This window comes from Ostreococcus tauri, assembly GCF_000214015.3.
Source record: "Ostreococcus tauri WGS project CAID00000000 data, contig chromosome 05, whole genome shotgun sequence".
Classification (NCBI taxonomy): domain Eukaryota; kingdom Viridiplantae; phylum Chlorophyta; class Mamiellophyceae; order Mamiellales; family Bathycoccaceae; genus Ostreococcus; species Ostreococcus tauri.
The window spans coordinates 273880-295189 of NC_014430.2; the positions used below are offsets into that span (position 1 = coordinate 273880).

A 21310-nucleotide genomic window follows, 5' to 3' on the forward strand; every position below is an offset into this window, starting at 1 on the left:
CGCCATCGACGACGACGCGCGCGCGGTCGCCCCCGCCGGCGTCGCGGTCGTCCAGTCGCGCGTGCGACGACGGTGGGCGCGTCGTCGGCGCGCGCGGCACACGCGGGTTTTCGACGGTGTCTACCACGAGTGCTGACTCGTGACGAGCATCTCGGGACCGACGATCACGAGTGCTGACTCGTGACGAGCATCTCGGGACCGACGATCACGAGTGCTGACTCGTGACAACCCCCACCCAGGCCACGATCGCGTCGTTCGAATCGCCCGCGCGTCGACGCCGACGCCGACGCCGCGACGCGACGCCCTTCGCGATGGCGACCACGGCGGAGGAGTCCGAGGACGAGGCCCTGGCGCTGGCGATCGGCATGGAGCTGGGCGAGCGCGCGCACGCGCGCGGGGGGGCGGACGACGCGGGGACGTCGGCGACGGTGGACGCGGACGGGCGAGCGAACGACGGCGTCCTGCGGGCGATGGATCGCCTCGGTGCGCGGATGCGAACGCGGAGAGACGAAGCGTTGATCGCGGGCGCGCGGGCGCTCGGACGAGAGGCGAGTGAGAGCGAAGAGGAGGAGGAGGAGGAGGAGTCGGCGGGCGCGCGCGCGCTCGCGACGACGACGGGCGCGGCGGCGCAAGGGTCGCGCGCGCTGCAGATCTTGAAGACGAATCCGCAGGTGCGGAACGCGTCGCAGGAGCATATGTTTTTGCCCGCGATTCATAAGTCGTTAGCGCCGAAGATTCGAACGGAGATGAAAACGAGCACGTTTCGACCAAAGCTCCCGACGTGGGCGGAGACGAAGAAGGAACACTTGGCGATCACGGGCGATTTAGGGGCGATCGGGAAGGCTTTAGAGGCGAATCAGAACTTTCAGCTCGACGTTCGGGCGATGTTGGAGTCGATCGACGATAAGCTTGCGAGAAACGCGACGCTATTGACGGAGGTGCAGCGCTGTAAGAATCGCAAGGGTCGTCGCGTGCACTGGTCGCTGCAGGAGTCTATGTTCGACATCTGGGGACAGAAGAGCGAGCTTTACTTCCGCGTGCCGTCGGCGTGGACGCCGTCGCAAAAAACGCCAAACGCGCTCCCGTCCGAGGACGTCACGGGAATCGTGTCTCAGTTGAATCTGCAGAAGCAAATCACCCCAAACGCCGACCAGCTTCGTCTCGGTTGGGCGAACTTAGTCGACAAGATTCCACTCTCTTACGCCTCGCACTGCCGCTCTTGGACACCAAAGGAGGATGAGCAGCTTCGCAAGGGTGTGCATTTTCAGCTTCAGCAGGCGAGACTGCTCACGGACCAGCGCATGAGTCTCGAAGAGCTCGCGGGGATATCTTTGCAGTCACTCGAGACGCTTCTCGTCGCGGGCGGTTTGGACGTCATCGCTCGCGATGCCGACGCCATCCAGTGGGAGGAAGTGGTGCGCATGCATATGCCTCAGCGAACCGTCGATGACTGTCGCTTGCGCTGGATGAACGTCGTTGACCCGCGCATTTGCCAAACGGACTGGACAGACGGCGAGGACGAGCGGCTCGTCCAGCTCGCGGAAGAGATGGCCACGAACCGAGACTGGACGCTCATCGCACAGGAGCTTCACGCAAGTAATCGCACCCCTGGTGGACTTGTTCGCTCGCCGCATCAGTGCGCGGTGCGCTATCAAGCGGAGTGGAATCCTGGGCTCGTCAAGAGCACGTGGACTCCCGAGGAGGACGAAACGGTCTTGTGCTGGGTGCGCGAACACGGCACCGGGAACTGGACCAAGCTCGCTAGACTTTTGCCTGGTCACACTGGTCAACAGATTCTTCATCGGTGGCGTCGACTTCAACCTACCCGGCGAATCGGCGCCTGGACGAAGGAAGAGGACGAGGCGTTGCGAGTCGCCGTGAGCGCGTACAGCGGCGGTGAACGCATCAAGTGGTCGCTGGTGCAAGAGCACGTTCCGACGCGAACGGACGTGCAGTGCCGCGAGCGCTGGACGGGTGTGCTCGATCCAAGCATCAAAACTGGAGCATGGACCAAGGAAGAAGACACGGCACTTATGAGCGCTCTTGGTTGGGATTTTGAAGAGAAAGGCTTCAACGAGTGGGCGCGTCTCAGCGAAGTCGTTCCAGGACGCACAGGTAAAAATTGCATGCGACGCGGCAAAGCTCTCATGAAGAAGAAACAAAAGGCCGATGCAGCCGCCGTCGCGGCCGCAGCTGCGGCCGCAACGGCGGAGGAGAACGGTGAAGCGGCTCCAAAGAAAAGACGTGCGGCGCCCAAACGGTCCGCCGCAGTAGCCGCTGAGGGCACCTCTCCCTCAGCTGAGCCCACGACGAAGCGACGCGTGCGTAGTTAGAAATCCGTCGAATGGAACGAAGGCTTCAGCCCGACGCGTGAGCGAATGGATTCAGATCATCGATGTACCAGAAGGACACAATCACAAGTAGTAAGTTGTAACCATAACAGCGAGCGACGAAAACTGTATTTTATCAAAAAAATGCGATGTGTGGTTGTGTTACAAAAGGTGTCACGCATTTAAGACACGTGTAACGATCTTGATTGCCGTTGGTAATGCATGTCACTGCGGCTTGCTTGCTTACATGCGGGACGCGGCTTCCAAAGACGCTTCGAACGCCTTGGCGCAGGCGGCCTCATCGACCTTGCCAGCGCACGCTTGTTCCATCTTTTGCAGGTCACCGTTGCCAAGTTCGAGGGCGATGTCGGCCGGGAGGATATTGAGGCCGTCAACAAGCTCTTGGGCAACCATACCAGAGATGGCGATCATCGCGAGGCGGCCGTTGTTCAGCTCCTTGAGGCGGAGTGCGTCGAGCTCTTCCGCGGACTTGCCGTTGCCGAGTCCGAGCGGGTCGAACGAGAGGTCGCCCGGGGTGTAGCCGTCCTTGAGCAAGAAGAGCTTGTCCGATTGACCCGGGTCTTGCCAGCCCGCTTGCACGCGCGCGGACTCCGCGATCGCGATCACGGAACCGATCGCGAACCAGAACGGAAGCGGCACTTGTTGGAAGTGGTTCACCGCCGGGCCGGTGACTTGGGCGTCGAAGAGGAAGGAGGACCCCTCGACTTGTTCGCCGACCAAGAAACCGACGGTGGCGAGCATGCACACGCGAGAGTGCGCGACTTCAGCCTCACGGTATCGCTGCAGCGTCGCGCCGTCGACACCGTTGCAGAAGCCGAGGATATCGAGCCCTTCCGGGAACGGCGCGGAGGCACCGATGAGACCGGCGGCCGTGGCTTCTTGGATGTTCGCGTAGTTCTTCCCCTTTTGGAAGACGTCGGCGCCGCTGGCGCGGACTTGCGGCTTGGCGGCCATCATGGTGACGAGCATCGGCATCTTACGCGCGAGCGAACCGTGTGCGAGAGTGCCGACGACGGCGGCGGCCGCGTCGAGATCGACGCGTTTTGCTCTTCGATGTCGTGAACCGACGCCGAGGGGGTCCCCTCTCGAGTGTTCACTCGTCGACGACGACACCGCGTCGACGTCATCACACACGATCGACGTCACGTGACGTCATCACCACCGCGCACGCGGGGCCGCACGTTTCACGGACACGTATTCAACGCCCGTGAGGCCGATCAAACAAAACGAGTGCCCCCCCCCCGAGTCGCGCGACGGCTCGACCGTTGGCGCGCGTCGGGGACGGGAAGCGCTGCACGACTTTGTGCGCACGCGACCTCGACCCCGCGCCCGACGCCCCGACGCGAACGCGTGGCGCGCGCGCGCGCCCGCGCGCGAGCGTCGCGACGTGCGACGGGATCGCGCGCGTCGTCGTCGAGGGACGCGTGCGCGTGATCGCGCGATCGCGCGCGTCGACGCGGTGTCCAGACGGTGGTGGGATTCATTCGTCGGTGCATTCATTCGGCGCGCGCGGGACGGTCGGGCGTCGGTCGGGATGACGCGCGCGCCCTCGATGGCTGAGCTCTCGAGCGCGTTCGCGACGTTTGCGTCGATGATGACGCGCGCGACGGTCTCGGAGACGGCGATCGAGGTCGCGAGCGAGGCGGTGGTGGACGGCTTGGCGCGCGGCGGAGACGCGTCGAGGCGGGACGTCGACGCGGCGTGTAGGGCGATCGAGCGCGCGATGATCGAACGCGGACGACGAGGGCGAGTGGTTTTGGCCGCGTTCGATGTGTTTAAAGCGATCGGGGCGACGCGGGGGCGGTGCGAGGGATTGGATCGCGTCGCGAGTACCGTGGCGGAGCGCGGGTGCGAGAAGTTTGATGGAGACGCGGACTCACACGTCTCTCGCGCGCTCGAGGCGCTGCGGTTCTACGTCTTGGATGGACGCGACGGTTATCGGAGCGATGGGGGGTCGATGGTAGGGGTGTCGGGGCGCGATGAGGCTCCGGTGGTGGCGGCGATTGCACCAGCGTTGCGCTTTGCGAGAAAGCTACTCGACTCCGAGACGTCGAGGGAGGAGTCGATGCAGGCGGCGCTCTTTCTCGCTGCGGTGTGCGTCGTGCACGGGCACATCAATGGAATTGACGACGAATGGCGTGTAAAGGCGCGCGAGGTGCTCGATTCGTCCTCAATATCGATTGGAACGCTCGTTGGACCAAGGGCAAAGTACTTGGAGCGCGCTGTGGCAACAGATAAAGCGAGGCGCATACTGAGAACCTTCGCTCACGTCACGGCACCGGTTCTACCGAACCCATCGATCACATGTCGCGACGAAAGTATCGAGCATTCGAACTCGATGGACGCCGCTCCATCTTCTCTGCAACACGTCGATGTTTTGTTTGACAATCCCATCACGCCGTTGCGTGGAAAATTGAAACCGAGCTTTGAGTCACAGTCCCCTAAAAGTCACGATATGTCGAAACAAGACATGGATGTTTCTTTTGCGGTGAGACAGTACTTCAAGTGCGCTCTGGAGGATACGATCGCTCCTGAAACACCCGTGAGCGAACTATTCTCGTATCAAATTGATGTCATGTGCGCCTACGCAACAGATTTCTGCGCAACGCTGTCGGCGATGACTAAGTGGGTCCGCGCGTGTCGAAAGACGCTTCGAAGAGGAATGCTTCTGAAACAATACGCGGTGAACAATCGATGGATGGAGCACGATCTTCGAACGACGTTGGATGCGAACGTGTCAGCCTTGACAAGCTTGACGCGTTTAGTGAAGATGGTGGGCGTGAGAGAGATTTTGCTAGCGAATAAGTCTGTGCCGTTCATTACAGTGGGGAACGTAGAGTCGTGGATGCGCGTCGGATTTTCTTTGGTAAAAGTTGCCGCACGAAAGCAGCAAAGTCTCGCCGCGTTTGCCGTCGTTATCTTCGCGTCACACGAACCAAATGCACAGCACTTCGGGACCGCAACGTCAGGGAGAGTCCTGCCTCTTCGCTTAGCGTTTCTCGTCTGGTCACGGATGGTTAATGTGCGTAGGGCAAATGCAAAAGAGCAACTATTCGCGTTGGTGCACTACGAGGTTCAGTTGATGCGTAAGGCGTTCAAAGCTCTTTGTGAGTTTGCTCCGTATCATCGTCAGCTCACGCAGGAGCTCGTCCGAACTCTAGGCCTGAGGTGGCGCAAAAACGCGCACGAGGCTCGCCGCCTGGCGGACGAGCCATTCGGTAAGACGTTCGACGAGCATGTCATGGGACCGTCGACGTCCACTCTTTCACAAGGGTCGACACCTTCGCACACCCGTCAGAGCTCCATCTCTTGGTCGCCTCTAAACGATCACGTCATACAAAATTCAATGGGCAAGAGTCGTTCGTTCAAGACTCGAAGCGTAAAAAGCAGGAGTTCACACGTTTCGTTCGATGACGCAGTGGACGTGATACCCGTCGCGGCGATTGAGTTCACGCAAGAGCAGTCAACTTTACATGAAGTGTTTCAAGCTTGGATTGATTTTACTCTCGAGCAGCGCTTCACGGGGCCGAGTCTGGTGGCGATAAATCACAGGAACGATGTACTGATGAGGAAGAGCTTCGTGGCACTCCGTAGATATGTCGTACGAAGCGTTGGCGTGCGCGAGAAGGCCGTCATCGTGGAAAGTGCCGTGCGAAAACTCGAATTTATGCTTGTGTGCGGTGCCGCTTTCCGAAAGTGGGTCACAGGTGTGAGGTACATAAAGAGACTTTACGCATTCGTCGATGGAGAAGTCGAGCGCTGGCGTACCGAACTTCGTATTAGCTGCTTTTGCGCGTGGCGCGATATCGCCGCATCTGGCGCGCACAAGATGCTTTGGGAGGAGCATATGCTGGCGGACGTGGTGCCGAAGCTGGACATGGTTCGTCGAAAAATTTGGTTGCGAATGTGGATTTCCGCAACGCACAAGTCGCTTGAAGAGCGCTTGGATGACGCAAGGGCCCATGCGAGATCTTACATGTGTAAGACCGTTCTTTATGCGTGGAAATCGCGCGTAGGTGAGCTCGTTGTCAAGCGTCTAGTCGAAGACGTAGAGAGGCGCTTGAGTGCGCTTTAGTTTTAGCTTAAGGTTGTGCTTCAAAAAAGTGTTGTAATGGTATCGGTACGTTCAATAGTGCGAGATAGTACGACAAATGGTTTAAAGTATATCTAGGCAAACTTGCGCGGCTTCGTCGGGTACAGCACCTGTCGACCGTTTATGTTCCAGATGCCCCACACGAGCGCCGTAGCGACGGTGAGCCAAATTGCCAGCGGGGCAATCATGTAGCCGGCGGTGGGTAGAACCTTGTAGTACTGCGCCACAACATTGTACGCGGAGCCGACTACAAAAAGAACGCCGATTGCGGCGACTCCGAGCTTCTTCTCGACGTTATTGATCGAGTTCCATGTGTCGCCGATGGAAAGGTGCGCCACGAGCGACATTACGGCCGGGTGCAACAAGTTCCCAGTCGTCGTGAACACGAGCATCGTCGACAACGAGCGCAGAAACGCCATAGATATCCATACCAACGGAAACACAACCGCTGGGGGCGTCCAGCTCGGGCGCTTTCTCTGTTTCTTAGACAATCTCTCGTTCGCAATCTTCGGCCTGGACGCGTTGAGCGGCGAGAACACCCTGCTGCGTAAAGCGAGCCCGAAGAAAATAACCGCCGTGATAGCCTTCGCCGCGCCTAAATTGCTCGCGTGCAGCTTCGCCAAACCGGCCATCTGCACAAAGTACAGAAACGCGCCGATCGCGCTCACCTCGAACGCGGTCGCCGCGACGTATCGAGCCACCGCGCCGAAATCCAGCGTTCCAGTTCGTTCCCTCCACGCGTCGATCCACGCGCTCGCCTCCTGCGCCCGCGCCTTCACGTCCGATGCCGCCGCGCTCTCCGTCATGTATACGCGTCCACTTTTACCACCGCGTCGGAACGACACCTCGCCCGCGCTCGCGACGACGCGCGCGCGCGATCGCGACGAACGACCGGGACGGGTGCGCGCATTCGTTCGTCCACGTCTGTGTGACTCCTTCGCGTCGTGACGGAGCCGTGGGGCGCGCGCGCGGTGCGGCGCGGTGAGAGCGATCGTCATGACCGCGCGCGATGCCGATGAGTCGACGCGGCGCTCTGTGACGCGCGAGAGCGAGAGGAACGAGTGCGCGTCGCGCGACGACTCGAGCGCGCTCGAGGGCGATCGATCGCGGCGCGATGACGGCATGGCGTACGACGTGACGCATAGCGTGGGTGTCACTCTTGGATTTCATATTTCTAATTTCTCCGGCGAGACGACGATTCCGTCGGCGTCCGCGTACACGTACGAGCCCGGAACGAACGTCACGCCCGCGAACGTCACGGGAACGTCTCGAAGACCCGGATCTCGCTTACTACTCTTCAACGGATGTGTCCCGATCGCCTTGACGCCGACGTTGAACTTGGCGATGTCCTCGGAGTCTCGCACGCATCCGTTCACGATGACGCCGCTCCAACCGTTTCGCGCCGCCGTCTCCGCCAAGTTATCCCCGAGAAGCGCGCACCGCTCGCTCCCACCGCCGTCCACGACGAGCACTCGCCCGAGGCCAGGTTCCTCGAGCGCTAACCGCACGAGCGGGTTATTCTCGAAACACAAAACCGTGCTCACCTCGCCCCGAAACCGTCTCAGCCCGCCGTAGTCCTTCAACGCGTTCGCGCGCGCCACGCGTACGCGCGACGCCGACGTCCCGATGACGTCGTCCACGAGTCCAGGGTGATGGACATCGCATATATCGCTCGTCCCGAACCTCGCGGCGTTCGCGTCGGGCGTCCACGACCCATCGCGCGCGCCGCGAGACGCACTCGCGGTGGCGTGCGTCATCGCTCTCGACGCTCTCGACATCTCTCGGGCGATCGCGCGCGTCGCTCGACGCGCGATGGCGAGCGACATGCGTGGCGCGCGCGCGCGTCGCCGCTCGCGCGTCTCGTCGTCCGCGCGCGGTGACGGCGCCGCGCTGTGCGCCGCGGATGAAGCATTTTCCGTCACTCGGCTGACGTTCCGAGACATCCTTTTCGACGCCGCACATCGCGACGCGTCGCGTCGTTCGACGAACGATCGCGCGCGTCGTCCGAGGACGATGTCCGCGCGCGGTGTCCGCGCCCCCGTCGCCGTCGTCGCGAGAGACACGGGGAAAACGTGCGCTCAAAGGTGTCCTGGGGTTCGCTCGATGATCGCTCGGAGACGCGCCTTGGTCACCCCGCGCGCGTCGTCCACGGCGAAAGAGGCGGCGGCGACGGTGCGCGTGGATCTGGGCGATCGGTCGTATCCGATACTCATCGGGAGCGGGCTTCTGGACGACGGCGTGGCGTTGAGGGAACACGTGACGTCGTCCACGGCGCTCGTGGTGACGAACGAAACCATCGCAAAGCTCGGGTACCTGGAACGAACGGTCAAAGCGCTGGAGGGAGGAGATGAGAAGATTCGCGTGGAAACGGTCGTACTTCCGGACGGGGAGGAACACAAGAACTTGGACGTGCTGAACATGGTGTACACGCGGGCGCTGGAGACGCGTCTGGACCGAGGGACGACGTTTGTCGCCCTGGGCGGAGGGGTCATCGGAGACATGACGGGATACGCCGCGGCGTCGTACCAGCGAGGGGTGAAGTTCGTGCAAATTCCCACCACGGTGATGGCCATGGTGGACAGCTCGGTCGGGGGGAAGACTGGTGTGAACCACGCGCTTGGGAAGAATATGATAGGGGCGTTTTATCAACCCGAGTGCGTGTTGATCGACATTGACGCCCTGCAGACGCTTCCAGATCGCGAGTTTGCGAGCGGCATCGCCGAGGTCGTGAAATATGGATTGATTCGCGACGGCCCGTTTTTTGAGTGGCTCGAGGCGAACGTCGATAAGCTCTTGGCTCGGGATGCGGATGCCATTGTATACGCCGTCGAGCGCTCGTGCATCAACAAAGCCGAAGTTGTCGCGGCAGATGAGAAGGAGGGCGGCGTTCGTGCGACGTTGAACCTCGGTCATACATTTGGGCACGCCATCGAGACGGGTCTCGGTTACGGCGAGTGGTTGCACGGTGAAGCCGTTAGCGCCGGCATGTGTATGGCGGCGGACATGTCGCTTCGCCTCGGCTGGATCGACTCTTCGCTGAAGGATCGTACCATCAACCTGCTGAAGAAGTGCAACACCCCTATCGAAGTCCCGGAGGAGATGACGATACAAACCTTCATGGATCTCATGGCTGTGGACAAGAAAGCCGCGAATGGGAAGCTGCGTTTGATCCTTCTGAAGGGCCCGCTCGGCGAGTGCGTGTTCACCGGCGACTTCGACCAGACTAAACTGCGTGAAACTTTGGACGCGTACGTGAAGAAGTAAATCATGTTAAACACGACGAACTAATTGCTAACTAATCTCGTTTCGTCGGCGCGAATGGTGGCGGGGGACCTCGACCAGGATAGCCTCGACCAGGCGGTGGTGGTCCACGTCCCGGGTATCCTCGCCCCGGTGGTGGTCCGCGTCCTCTCCCGCCGTGTGGCGCTCCTCTCCCGGGTGGAGGTGGCCCGCGACCGCCAGCGGAATCTATAAACAGTGGCGCGCTCGCCTGCGGAGCGCGAGCTGCGAGCGATGCGCTCGGCACTGGACCTGTTCGCGCCCCTGGAAGTTGCTGCGCCGATTGCCACTGCGGCGTCATCGCGGGGTTACCCATCATCACAAACGGTGCGCTCTGGGCGCCAGATTCGCTGTCGATCCCGCCATCGCCCGGCATTTCGTCCATGGGCTGTCCATTTGGACCCGTTAGACTCGGTGTGCGCTGCATGATCGGATTCGCTCCGGGCCCTGGCGGTTGTGAAGGCTGGTTGACTGTTTGCGAGGGAGGCGCCTCACCGATATGCGGAGGCGGATTGCTCATCGACGTGTACGGGTTTCCGAACGGCGTCGGTGTCGGATAATGCGGCGAACCACCGCGAGGGGACGTGGCCGGCGACGGGATACCGTGAGCCATCGGACCAACGGGAGGAGCCATCATCATAGGTGGAGGCGCCGGGCCAGCACTGGAGCTGGGATTGACACGCGTCGCTTGGTCTCCGTACTGAAAAGGCGGGACATCGTTACGGCGAGGAGCTTCGGGTTGCTGAGGCATCCCAGGCGCTCGCGATGGCGGACCTTTCCACTTACCCTGCGCTTGCGAGGCCTTGCTCGATCCTCCGCCGAGTAAAACACTCACTACACGCATCAATATGAACGTCAAGATTATTGGCGGACCAAAAATTGTCGCATGTACGCTGAACTTTATCAGATCCTTATTGGATGCGATTTCTGTACCGACCATTGAGTCTACTTTCGACGCCACTGAGGTAAACATATTATCGCACTGTTCCATGAACGACAAAAGTTTATTACCGTGCTTGGTCTTCCACATTTGCTTGAGGATCAACTCCATGACTCTGGAGAGGATGCTGAACATCGACGAGAGGATGGTTGTAATCACGTTCGCCACTTTATCGATCACCGCGCGTGCGCTGCCTACCTCGGACGATTCCCGCTCTTCGTTGACCTCTTCGTCCCCGTCATTCCAGTTCAACTCTGCGAGTTCGGCCTTCGCAACTGTGTCCAAGTCGCCGTCACCTTCTGCGATGTCGTTTTCCAAAGCTGTTGGTACTTCGTGCGCGACGACGGGTACTTCATCGTGCACATGTTGCTCGGCGACGATAGTTTCTGTTTGATTCTCTTCGATTCCGGTGGGAACTTCAGTGGTCTCCTCAACAACAGCTTTTTCAGGCGTCTCCACGGGATGATCGGGCGGCACACTCAGATCGTGTGGAGCGACCTCATCTGCGCGTACTTCAACCTCACTGTTCATTCCACTTTCATCGACTTGACTCTTCTCGCGTGGTTCCATTATTTCCGCTTCATCGACTTGACCCTTCTCGCGTGGTTCCATTATTTCCGCTTCATCGACTTGACCCTTCTCGCGTGGTTCCACTATTTCCGCTTCATCGACACGCCTATCATCGATTGTTGACGCGGTGACATTCGATTCTATCACTTCCGCCGACTTGGAAACTTCTTCAATATTTTCATCAGACTGCGATTGCTGCGCGCATGGAGGACAGCCAGACTCCTTCATATCACGCTCTTCCTCCAAAGTCTTTTTTGTCGATTCCACTAGCTCGGTTTGCTCGCGGAGATCGCTCTTGGTGACGTTATGTTCCCGCTCGATTTCGTCGCATCTCTCCTTCTGATCCTCAAATTTGACCTCAGCTTCAAAAGTGCGCTGGCGCAAAGAGTCTGCTTGTTTCTGCAAGTTGTTCCGCAATTTGTTCAGCTGCGCGCTGCACTCATCTTCGCAGTGACAATCAGTAGCGATAGTGGGCTCGGGCTCGCGTTCAGAACATTCCTGGAGTGCCTTTTTGAGCTTCTGCACGGCATCGTTCTGAGCAGCGAGCGTGTTGCTGCACGCTGATTTTGCAGCCTCGCACTTCTTCAGCGCTTCGTCTGAGTTTTGCACTTTGTTGAGCGATTCGTGCAGAGTAAGTGCTTCGGACTTAGCACGTTCGAGCTCCAGGCGAGTATCATCGATTTCAGACGTCAAGAGGATTACTTGTGAGTTGACCTCGTCGAAATCTTTCTTTGACACCGCCGATAGAACGAGTTTGTCGTACTCTTCCCTGAGAAGGTCGTAATCCTCTTGCAGCGCCTTCATGTCGCCACCTGGGGCATGGGTCTGAGACTCCACGTTTCCAGGAGAACACGTCTCACCACTAGCGCGTAGCTCTTCCAACTCCGTAGTGAGCTGCCTAATGCGTTTCTCAGAGTCACCTGACAGTGAATCGGTGTTTGATTCGCCTTGTTCAGCGAGTTGACCCTCCAACTCAGCGATCTGCGTTCTGAGTCGTTCTTTTTCATCGACATCGTCTTCAGCATCGATCGAAATTTTGTCCTCCAAGGCATGCACCTTACGCTCTAGCTCCAAATTTTTCTCGTTTGCGCTTTGTCGCGCTTTGTCGAGCTGCGTCTCTAACACCTTCATGTTCTCCTCGAGAGCCACGAGCGCGCTTGCCTTCTCCTTCAACTGCTCCTGCAAATTCTCGGCGCTCGCAGAGCTACGATGCGCTTCGGTAAGTTGCGTCTCCAGATCAGCTATGTATGCGCGAAAATCTTCGCTCGCCTTCGACTCTTCGCTCGCCGCATCCTCTAGCTCGCTCAACCTACGCAGAAGCTCGTCGCGTTCGGCGAACGCTTTACGCTGTATCTCAATTTCCGACTGGAGCTCGGACTCAAGACCAATGACTTTATCTTCGGTCTCTTTCACGGTTTTCTTCATCGACCGCATCGCCTTACTCGTTTTCAATAACGAATCCGACACCGCAGCCACTGTCTCCACCGCCGTTGCGTCGTGCTTCACCGGCACTCTGTTCACGCTCAGCCATTCGCGAAGATAAAGCAACGCCGTCTCGGCGTCTGAATCTGGCGGAATCGAGACCTTTTGCGCCACCTTTGGCCGGAGTTGTGGCGCCGCTTCCGGTTCCTCTTCTGGCTCTGGCTTCCGTTCGGGTTCGGGATCGAGTTCCTGTTCCGGCTCCGGTTCGCGCTCTGGCTCTCGTCCCATACCATCATGCGCGTCGTACGTCCCCTCTATCGATCCCACGGACGTCTCATGCCCGTCTCGTTCGCGCGCCGCGTCGTACGCCTCCTCGCGCGCGCGCGACGTCGTCCCGTCCGTCATCGTTCCCTCATCAACCTCGCGTCTCCACCCCGCCTCGCCCCGCATTCGACCGTTCGCCCCGTCGTCGACGCGCGACGCCTCCTCAACGCGCGCGTCGTCTCGCCACGTCGCCGCGTCTTTCTCCATCGCGCGTCGCTCGAAAGCCGTCTCATAATCCGCGCTCGCCGCTCGCGCAAACGCCGCGAGCGCCGCCACGGTCGCGCACGCCCGCGCGACGCGACCGTACCGCCCTCCCGCGCGTCCTCGCCCCATCGCTCGCGTCGTCGAGGCGTCGTGTGCCGCGTCGTGTGTCGATCTCGCAACGACCGAACGATCTCGAGACGACCGATCGTCAGTATTCGTCCCTCGCCCGTCGCCCGATGTCGAGTCCGGGCGCGGCGACGACCGCGCGCGACGACCGACCCGCGACCGCGCGTTCGCTGGCGTCTCGCGCGCGAGAGGCGGTCGTCGCGCGCGTTCGAGACGCCCTCGGGCCGTCGCCGAGGCAGAGCATTTTGTCGACGCTGTCGCTCACGATGATCATCGCCACGGCGTTGATGCTGTGGAAGACGTTGATACTGTGCACGATGAGTGATTCGCCGATCGTGGTCGTCCTGAGCGGGAGCATGGAGCCGGGACTGAGACGAGGGGATCTGTTGGTGCTGGAGAACTGGCGGCGAGCGACGGAGATCGGGGAGACGGTGGTGTTCAACGTGCGCGGACGGGACGTGCCGATCGTGCACAGAATCGTTCGCGCGCACGGTAGAAACGTGCGCGGAGACGATGAGCGGTTGATGCTGACGAAGGGAGATAATAATTTTGCAGACGACATCGGTTTGTACGCTCCGGGACAGCGGTGGTTGACGGAGGAAGACATCGTCGGCCGCGCGTTTGTTTTTCTACCGCACGTCGGTCGGCTCACGATACTCATGAACGACTATCCCGCGTTCAAGGTGTGCTTACTCGCGGTCTTAGGATATTACGTCGTCACCGGGAAGGATTGACGATGATGTAGCGACGACTTTAGATTCTTTTGACTGCCCGTCCCGGTCGCGCGCGCGTCTCGACCGCACTCGTCGTCGCGTCGCGCGCTCGCGCTCGCGCTCAAGCCGCGCACCACACGCGTCGCGCACGTCGTGCGGTGGAGCTCGCGTCGAGTTCGTGCGCGCACGTCACGCGCCAAGGTCGCTGAACGACTCGGGGGGACGAGTCGAACCGTCTTCGAGTTCAACGTCATCGTCGAGTCGCTCCAGAGCGTCCGAACGCTCGCGATGGGGGAAAATATCTCCCCGGAGACCGTGTCGAGCATTATGCGACAGTTGAAGGACCTGATGCAGACGCCGGCGGAGGGGATTCGCGTGCGCGTGAACGAGGAGAACGTCACCGACGTCGTGGCAGAGCTGGACGGACCGGCGGACACGCCGTTCGAGGGTGGGCTGTTCAAGATGCGGTTAGCCCTACCAGCGGATTACCCAAACAGCCCACCGAAGGGGTTCTTCACGACGAAGATATTTCATCCGAACATTCGACAGCCGAGCGGGGAGATTTGCGTTAACACGTTGAAGCGAGACTGGCAACCGACGCACGGGTTGCGACACATTCTGATGGTGATTCGATGCCTGCTCATCGAGCCGTTCCCGGAGAGCGCGCTGAACGAAGAGGCTGGGAAGCTTCTTCTGGAGGATTACGACGAGTACTTTCGACGCGCAAAGATGTACACGAGCATTCACGCTAAGCCCGAAACGGCGAAGAGCGAAACCGCAGGGATGTCCGCGCCGAGCGAAAAGAAGGTGAATAAGAAGAAGAGTCTACGAAGGTTGTGAGTCGTGATAGTTACGAAGCGCGCGCGCGATCCGCGGTAGCGATTGAGGAGGATTTGTTCATTGTAGAGTCATCATCAATCATCGTTTCGTCTGAACATAAAAACGCGTGCTAATAAAGGCCCTAAACATCAATCGCCTCAGACGCTTACTTTTGGAGCGGAGCGTCTTGGGTCTTACCCGTGAATCGAGACGAGGATGAGCCGTCGTCGCTCTCATTACCCCAAGCCACGTAATCCTTCTTCGTCTTGAGCTTCTCGGTGAAGGAGCCTTCAATCTTCAAGCCGGCGTCGTCGCCGCCGATGACGATATCAATCACGCCGTACTGCTTCGCCTCGAGCGGAGACATGTATCTATCGCGATCAGTATCCTCATCAATCGTCTCCACCTTTTGTCCGGTGTGGAACGCCATAAGTCTGTTCAAGTTGGCCTTGTGATACATGATCTCCTTCGCCTGGATCTCGATATCCACGGCGCTCCCTTGCGCCCCGCCGAGCGGCTGGTGAATCATGATCCGCGCGTTCGGCATAGACATGCGTCGTCCCTTCTCACCAGAAGCGAGCAAGAACGCGCCCATGGACGCCGCCAAGCCGAGGCACACCGTGCTCACCGGAGCTCGGCAGAACTGCATCGCGTCGTAAATCCCCATCCCAGCCGTCACGCTCCCACCCGGAGAGTTGATGAAGAGCTTGATCTCCTTCGTCGGATCTTGCTGATCGAGCAATAACAACTGCGAGATCACCGCGTCGGCGTTGAAATCATCGACCTGGTGCCCGAGGAAGACGATGCGATTTTTCAGCAGCGCCCCGAACGGGTCCCCGCCCGCGCCGTCTCTCGGCATCACCGGTCCACTTCGCACGTCCATCGACGCGTTCACCGCGTTCACGACCTCCATCGCCTCCCTCGTGAACCCTCGGGAGTCACCCGGGGCGTCGTAAAACGCCCCCGAGCGCGCTCGCACGCCCCGTCGAGGTAAACCTAATCGCATCGTCTTTCCCTGTGTTCCTTCGCTCACACATCGCGTCGCGTTCGTTCGCGCGCGCGTTCGCGGCACCGTCGCGGCGAGCATCATCGTCACCGCCATTCGCGCGCGGCGTTCGCTCCAAGACGCGTCGCGCGGTGTCGCGTCGGGCGCTCGGGCCCGAGTCCCGGGCCGGGGGATCGGATGATGCGTGACGCCACCAATGTGTACACACCGTGACGCCACCAATGTGTACACACCGTGACGCCACCAATGTATACACACCGTGACGCCACCAATGTATACACATCAGCGCGTCGACGTCGACCGGGCGCGACACCGCGATGCGCGGCGCGCTCGAGCGAGCGATCGCGCGCTGTGGGATCGTCAATCGAAGCGGTGCGCGAACGTCCACGCGCGTCATGGCGGTGAGCGGACGGGGATACGTCCCGGCGCGCGCGGACGCGATGGATGGAATGGAGGTCCTCGCGAACGGCGCGGCGAGCGACGCGGCGACGATGGACGCGATCGTGTTCGCGGTGTGCGAGGAAGACGTGAACGCGGAGACGAGCGCGATCGAGAGCGAGGCGCTGCGGGCGTTCGACGCCAGGAGCGGTGGCGCGGTGTCGGAGATGATGGCGGAGGGGGAGTTCAAGGGAAAGGCTGGTTCGTCCGCGTTCTCGCGGGCGAGAGGTGGGAACGCGAAGCACGTCGGGGTGGTTGGACTCGGGAAGCGCGAGGAACGTGGGGTGAGCGTGATGATGGCGCTCGGGTCCACGGCGGCGGCGCACGCGCAAAAGAGCAAGTGCGCGACGCTCGGAATCGCGGGCGCGGCTGGGTTCGAGAACGCCGTCGCGGCGGGGGCGTATCTCGGCGCGACAGATGATCAGCGATTCAAGTCGAAGCCGCAGGCAAAGACGTTGAAGACAGTGTCTCTGTTGGACGTCACCGCCGACGTGTCAGCGGGTAAGGCGCGCGCCGTCGGCGTGCAGTTAACCAAGGAACTCGTGGCGGCGCCGCCGAACGTCGTCACCCCGACCGCGCTCGCGGAAACGGCGAAGGAAATCGCGGCCAAGCACTCGGACTGCATGACGGTGAAGATCTTAGAAAAGGCTGACTGCGAAAAGCTCGGCATGGGATCGTACTTGGGCGTCTCTGAAGCCTCAGATGAACCGCCCAAGTTCATTCATCTAACGTACAAGGGTGCGGGCAGCGATTTGAAGAAGGTTGCCGTCGTGGGCAAGGGTTTAACCTTTGACAGCGGTGGCTACAACCTCAAGGCTGGTGCGGGATCGATGATTGAGATGATGAAGTACGTAACAACTAACGATCCGGCGCGCGCGAAAACTGTGAGACGCGCGCAAAGAAGAGACCATGATGACTGACTATGTCTTTACTACGCAGATTCGACATGGGTGGCTCGGGTGCCACGCTTGGCGCCGCCAAGATCATCGCACAGACCAAGCCCGCGGGCGTTGAAGCGCACTTCATCATTGCCGCTTGCGAAAACATGATTGGTTCTCGCGGCTTGCGACCGGGTGACATCTTGACCGCTTCCAACGGTAAGACGATCGAGGTGAACAACACCGACGCCGAAGGTCGTTTGACTCTCGCCGACGCTCTTGTGTACGCCGATAAGACGTGCGGTGCGACCGCCATTGTGGATTGCGCCACGCTTACCGGCGCCATCATCGTCGCCCTCGGCGACGAAATGGCGGGCCTCTTCTCGCCGAAGGACGACGCGGCCAAACGTGTCGAAGCCGCAGCCAAGGCGGCGGGTGAGGATCTCTGGCGCATGCCCATGCCGGACTCCATGTGGGCCATTATGAAGTCTGAGATCGCCGACATGAAGAACACCGGGACTCGCGGCGGCGGCTCCATCACCGCCGCGCTCTTCTTGAAGCAATTCGTCGACGAAAGCGTCGAGTGGTCCCACGTTGACCTCGCCGGTCCGGTGTGGAACGACAAGAAGGGTGGTGCCACCGGTTACGGCGCCGCCACGTTCGCTGAGTGGGTCGCCTCGCACGGCAAGTAAACTGTCACTGTTTTATTCTTCAGATTTTCACCTCAACGCTCGCGCGACACAAGCCTCACTTCGAGTCATGCATCCTCACCCGCCGTCGCGTGCGCGTGCCATGCTCGTCGTCCTCGCCGTCTTCGCTCTCGCTCTGACCGCGTCCGTCGACGCGTCGTCGTACGACAAGCGTGCGATGCGAGAGACGGAACACAAAGATTCTCCGACTACGGTCGCACGCGCGCGGTTCCTCGCGTATACCTGGGGCATCGGCGGCGATCGAGTGGGTCGACCGTCGAACGACGCACCGACGCCGCCCGGGGCGGTGGAACTCGAGTCGAGCGCGGGCGACGTCTTAGCGATCGCGGCGAGCGGGCACACGGCGGTGGCGACGTCGAGCGGGCGTCTGTACACCGCCGGACGGAACGATTCAAGCGGCGGTGGGGGACACGGCTCGGCGGCGATCGATGACAGTGGACAGTTGGGACGTCAGGGAGCGCTCGGGGCGCTCGGTCGCGTGGAGGGAGCACTCGAGAAGGAGTCCGTGGTGAGCGTGGCGTGCGGGCGGTACCACACGACGTGCGCGACGGCGAGCGGACGCGTGTACTCGTTCGGTTTGAACGATGTCGGACAGCTTGGGACGAGTGGTGTCATGGGTAAGGCGCCAGATGCGAAGAAGCGATGCGATAGCGGTGGGAATTGCGACGGTTTAGAGCGAGACGCGAAGGCGCTCGCGGGTGAAGGAGAGAGCTGCTTCGGCGGAGCGGCGTGTAGGTCCGGGACACCGAGTCTGGTGACATTTCCAGAGGGTACCGGGCGCATTAAGAGTGTCGCTGCGGGTAGGTACACGAGCGCGGCCGTGACGACCGACGGCAGGGTCTTTGTGTGGGGACTGAACGCGTGCGGGGGCGCGAAAGGTGGCAGACAGTCGTTACTCGACGATGCCCGAGCCGCCTCGACGCCGCGACCGATCGACGGCGTACGCGAAGTCGAGTTTTTGGATATTGGATACACGAGCATGATATTTCTCACGAAAACAGGTGAAGTTTTCACGTGTGACACTGGGTTCGATGGCTACGCGAGAGTCGCCGAGAAATCGGACGAGAGCATCACGCCGCATCCGACGTTCGCCAACGACCACGCAATCGATGTCGCCGCGGGACGATGCCACTTCGCGATCGCGACAAAATCGGGCGCTCTCTTCACGTGGGGCTGCAAAGCGCTTGGTCGTGAGGGGAGCACCGAAAAGCCCGCCCGCGTCGTCGGCGACTTGTCTTCGCGGCGCGTCGTCTCCGTCGCTGCCGGCGAGTATTTCACCCTCGTCACCACCATGGACGGTGAAATCTACGGCGCGGGCTCGAACGGGAACGGTCAACTCGGGACGGCACCCGAGTCAACGACGGAGTACGCGACGTTTGAGCGCGTTTCGCTCGGCACGCAAGCGGGCGACGCGCTCGCCGTCGCCGCGGGCTACCAACACTCCATCGCCATCGTCGCCGCGTCGACGTAAATCCGTTGTAACTCGTATTCACTAGCTCTGGATCGTTCCCACCACACGTCTCGCCCTTCTGCGTCTCCTCCCGTTTCTCAAACAAATATTCGAATCGCTCTCAAGCGTCAACGGTATCCACATCCAGCTCCACCGCACACTCCCGCGCGGCGCGCCCCGCCCGCGCGCGACATCGTCGCATGAAATCACCTCCGAGAATACCCTCGGCCACGTCGCTCGCCGCGCGCTCGCGGACGTCGCGCGCGCCCACGCTCGTGGTTTCAAACTCGAACGCGAGACCGTTTTCGTACTATCTCCACGAGGCGCGTGCGATGTTGCGCGAGCACGGGAGCGTGAAGCTCGAAGGCGTGGGGGCGGCGACGCAGCACGCGCTCGTGGTGAGCGAAGTACTTTCGCAGAGAGGGATCGGAAAGGTGACGGCGGTGCGAACGGGAACGTTGGATTCGCCGAGGGGCGCGTCCGAGCGCGGCGACGAACACGCGGCGAAGATCGAGGTCACCATCCACGGTCTCGCAATGTAATATGTAATACCACGTCGTACGTCGCTATCGATCGGCCTGGTGCGTCTACGGTGTCTATCGCTACGCGCGCTCGGCGCTCGCTTCCGGGAACGCCCGGAGTTCGCGGTGCGGCTTGGGCGCCTTCGGGTTCCCTCGCACGTAAAAGTCCTGAAACAATCGAATCGCCTCCGTCTCGAATAACCCACCGACGCTCTCGTACGTCGCGCCTTTCGTCCCGACCCCGTCGCAGCGCCCGCACCCGCTGTCGTGCACGTCGAGCACCGTTCCGTTACCGCCAAACTTGTCGTTCGCGCACCCGTACACGACGCGTCGCACCCCCAGCGCGCTCATCGCCCCCGCGCACATCACGCACGGCTCGCACGTGACGTACAGCGTCATCTCCTCGAACCCACACGCGTCGACGTCGCCGTCGTGCGCTCGAAGAAGCGCGTCCACGGCCTCGAACTCGGCGTGTCGAGTTCCGTTCCGAGTTCGATTCGTCGCGTTTCGTCCTCGCGCGACGATCTCACCGTCGCGCACGAGCGCGCACCCGCACGGCACCTCCCACGCGTCCAACGCGCGACGCGCCTCGCGCAGCGCCTCGCGCATGTGCGCCCGGTCGGCGTCGGTGAAACCGTCGTGCGCCATGCGCGGGCGAATGCGGGACGTCGAGGCGTCGATCGAGACCCGCGTCACCATCGCGCGCGTCGACGCGCGCGCGCTCGAGATGAACGACGGACCGACGTACTTTTACATCGACCCGCACGGGCGCGAGCAGGGGCCGTTCGCGTTCGCGGACGTCTTGAAGTGGTTTCGCGCGGGATATCTCTCACCGACGCTCGGTTGTCGACGCTCGGACGAGACCGCGTACGCGCGGACGGTGACGGATGCGGTGGTGGCGGACGCGGCGATGCACGGCGTGGCTTTGAGCGCGCTCGGGACGCGGACGAGGGGTTCGGACGGTGCGCGCGGGCGCGAGGGGGCGGCGAGCGGGACGAGCGGATTGGTGAGCGTACCGCCGCCGCCGCCGCCGCCGCCGGCGGGACGGTCGGAGGATGAGATCGCGCAGTGCATGGAGCGGTTGATGGAGGTGCTGGATCGCGTGCTGCCGATCGTGCTCGAGGGAGGGCTCAGGGAGGAGTTTGGGCCGGTTTGGGAGGATATGTTGCGCACGCCGCCGCCGTGGACGTTGGAGACGACGCTTCGCGAGCTCAAAGCGAACTGGGGATCGCTGTTTAGCACTCAACCGCGACGAGCGAATGAGATCCAGACGTTGTTAGACGCCGCGATACGACAACGAAAGAACCTAGCCATAGCACCCGGGTCACAGTCCAAGGATGTGTCGAACGCAGCCGTATGTCTCCTGGGCGCGTGTCCGAAGACTTTTCCGCCAGCCGTCATCGAGGAGCTTCGAATCGCTTGGGAGGAGTGCGAGAAGATTCGAGCTTACTTGAACTAGAGTCTAG

At 61.0% G+C, this 21310-nt stretch overlaps 15 protein-coding genes across 15 annotated transcripts; 9 read left to right on the plus strand and 6 right to left on the minus strand.

Moving 5' to 3' along the window:
* Positions 1-311: 311 nt before the first annotated feature.
* OT_ostta05g01770 (SANT/Myb domain) lies at positions 312-2333 on the plus strand (the record flags this gene model as incomplete). The annotated part of the gene is made up of 1 exon (XM_022984225.1): positions 312-2333. One exon carries the CDS (start codon positions 312-314, stop codon positions 2331-2333), a length of 2022 nt encoding a protein of 673 aa, XP_022838977.1.
* Positions 2334-2573: 240 nt separating this feature from the next.
* Positions 2574-3326, minus strand: OT_ostta05g01780 (Chlorophyll A-B binding protein, plant; the record flags this gene model as incomplete). The annotated part of the gene is made up of 1 exon (XM_003079228.1): positions 2574-3326. The coding sequence occupies one exon, from the start codon at positions 3324-3326 to the stop codon at positions 2574-2576; it is 753 nt and encodes a 250-aa protein (XP_003079276.1).
* Positions 3327-3903: 577 nt separating this feature from the next.
* OT_ostta05g01790 (unnamed product) lies at positions 3904-6426 on the plus strand (the record flags this gene model as incomplete). Its single annotated transcript, XM_003079229.2, has 1 exon — positions 3904-6426. The coding sequence occupies one exon, from the start codon at positions 3904-3906 to the stop codon at positions 6424-6426; it is 2523 nt and encodes an 840-aa protein (XP_003079277.2).
* A 92-nt stretch (positions 6427-6518) lies between these two features.
* Positions 6519-7250, minus strand: OT_ostta05g01800 (TspO/MBR-related protein; the record flags this gene model as incomplete). The annotated part of the gene is made up of 1 exon (XM_022984226.1): positions 6519-7250. One exon carries the CDS (start codon positions 7248-7250, stop codon positions 6519-6521), a length of 732 nt encoding a protein of 243 aa, XP_022838978.1.
* A 360-nt stretch (positions 7251-7610) lies between these two features.
* OT_ostta05g01810 (Regulator of ribonuclease activity A) lies at positions 7611-8222 on the minus strand (the record flags this gene model as incomplete). Its single annotated transcript, XM_003079231.2, has 1 exon — positions 7611-8222. One exon carries the CDS (start codon positions 8220-8222, stop codon positions 7611-7613), a length of 612 nt encoding a protein of 203 aa, XP_003079279.2.
* Positions 8223-8457: 235 nt separating this feature from the next.
* OT_ostta05g01820 (3-dehydroquinate synthase AroB) lies at positions 8458-9708 on the plus strand (the record flags this gene model as incomplete). The annotated part of the gene is made up of 1 exon (XM_003079232.1): positions 8458-9708. The coding sequence occupies one exon, from the start codon at positions 8458-8460 to the stop codon at positions 9706-9708; it is 1251 nt and encodes a 416-aa protein (XP_003079280.1).
* A 31-nt stretch (positions 9709-9739) lies between these two features.
* Positions 9740-13312, minus strand: OT_ostta05g01830 (unnamed product; the record flags this gene model as incomplete). The annotated part of the gene is made up of 1 exon (XM_022984227.1): positions 9740-13312. The coding sequence occupies one exon, from the start codon at positions 13310-13312 to the stop codon at positions 9740-9742; it is 3573 nt and encodes a 1190-aa protein (XP_022838979.1).
* A 107-nt stretch (positions 13313-13419) lies between these two features.
* On the plus strand, positions 13420-14043 carry OT_ostta05g01840 (Peptidase S24/S26A/S26B/S26C; the record flags this gene model as incomplete). Its single annotated transcript, XM_003079236.1, has 1 exon — positions 13420-14043. The coding sequence occupies one exon, from the start codon at positions 13420-13422 to the stop codon at positions 14041-14043; it is 624 nt and encodes a 207-aa protein (XP_003079284.1).
* A 267-nt stretch (positions 14044-14310) lies between these two features.
* On the plus strand, positions 14311-14862 carry OT_ostta05g01850 (Ubiquitin-conjugating enzyme, active site; the record flags this gene model as incomplete). The annotated part of the gene is made up of 1 exon (XM_003079237.1): positions 14311-14862. The coding sequence occupies one exon, from the start codon at positions 14311-14313 to the stop codon at positions 14860-14862; it is 552 nt and encodes a 183-aa protein (XP_003079285.1).
* A 145-nt stretch (positions 14863-15007) lies between these two features.
* Positions 15008-15943, minus strand: OT_ostta05g01860 (Clp protease proteolytic subunit /Translocation-enhancing protein TepA; the record flags this gene model as incomplete). The annotated part of the gene is made up of 1 exon (XM_003079238.2): positions 15008-15943. One exon carries the CDS (start codon positions 15941-15943, stop codon positions 15008-15010), a length of 936 nt encoding a protein of 311 aa, XP_003079286.2.
* Positions 15944-16242: 299 nt separating this feature from the next.
* Positions 16243-17855, plus strand: OT_ostta05g01870 (Leucine aminopeptidase/peptidase B; the record flags this gene model as incomplete). The annotated part of the gene is made up of 2 exons (XM_022984228.1): positions 16243-17132; positions 17225-17855. 2 exons carry the CDS (start codon positions 16243-16245, stop codon positions 17853-17855), a joined length of 1521 nt encoding a protein of 506 aa, XP_022838980.1.
* Positions 17856-17922: 67 nt separating this feature from the next.
* OT_ostta05g01880 (Regulator of chromosome condensation, RCC1) lies at positions 17923-19344 on the plus strand (the record flags this gene model as incomplete). Its single annotated transcript, XM_003079241.2, has 1 exon — positions 17923-19344. The coding sequence occupies one exon, from the start codon at positions 17923-17925 to the stop codon at positions 19342-19344; it is 1422 nt and encodes a 473-aa protein (XP_003079289.2).
* Positions 19345-19523: 179 nt separating this feature from the next.
* Positions 19524-19865, plus strand: OT_ostta05g01890 (DNA/RNA-binding protein Alba-like; the record flags this gene model as incomplete). Its single annotated transcript, XM_003079242.1, has 1 exon — positions 19524-19865. The coding sequence occupies one exon, from the start codon at positions 19524-19526 to the stop codon at positions 19863-19865; it is 342 nt and encodes a 113-aa protein (XP_003079290.1).
* A 60-nt stretch (positions 19866-19925) lies between these two features.
* On the minus strand, positions 19926-20543 carry OT_ostta05g01900 (APOBEC/CMP deaminase, zinc-binding; the record flags this gene model as incomplete). The annotated part of the gene is made up of 1 exon (XM_003079243.1): positions 19926-20543. The coding sequence occupies one exon, from the start codon at positions 20541-20543 to the stop codon at positions 19926-19928; it is 618 nt and encodes a 205-aa protein (XP_003079291.1).
* A 28-nt stretch (positions 20544-20571) lies between these two features.
* On the plus strand, positions 20572-21303 carry OT_ostta05g01910 (GYF; the record flags this gene model as incomplete). Its single annotated transcript, XM_003079244.1, has 1 exon — positions 20572-21303. One exon carries the CDS (start codon positions 20572-20574, stop codon positions 21301-21303), a length of 732 nt encoding a protein of 243 aa, XP_003079292.1.
* Positions 21304-21310: the final 7 nt, after the last annotated feature.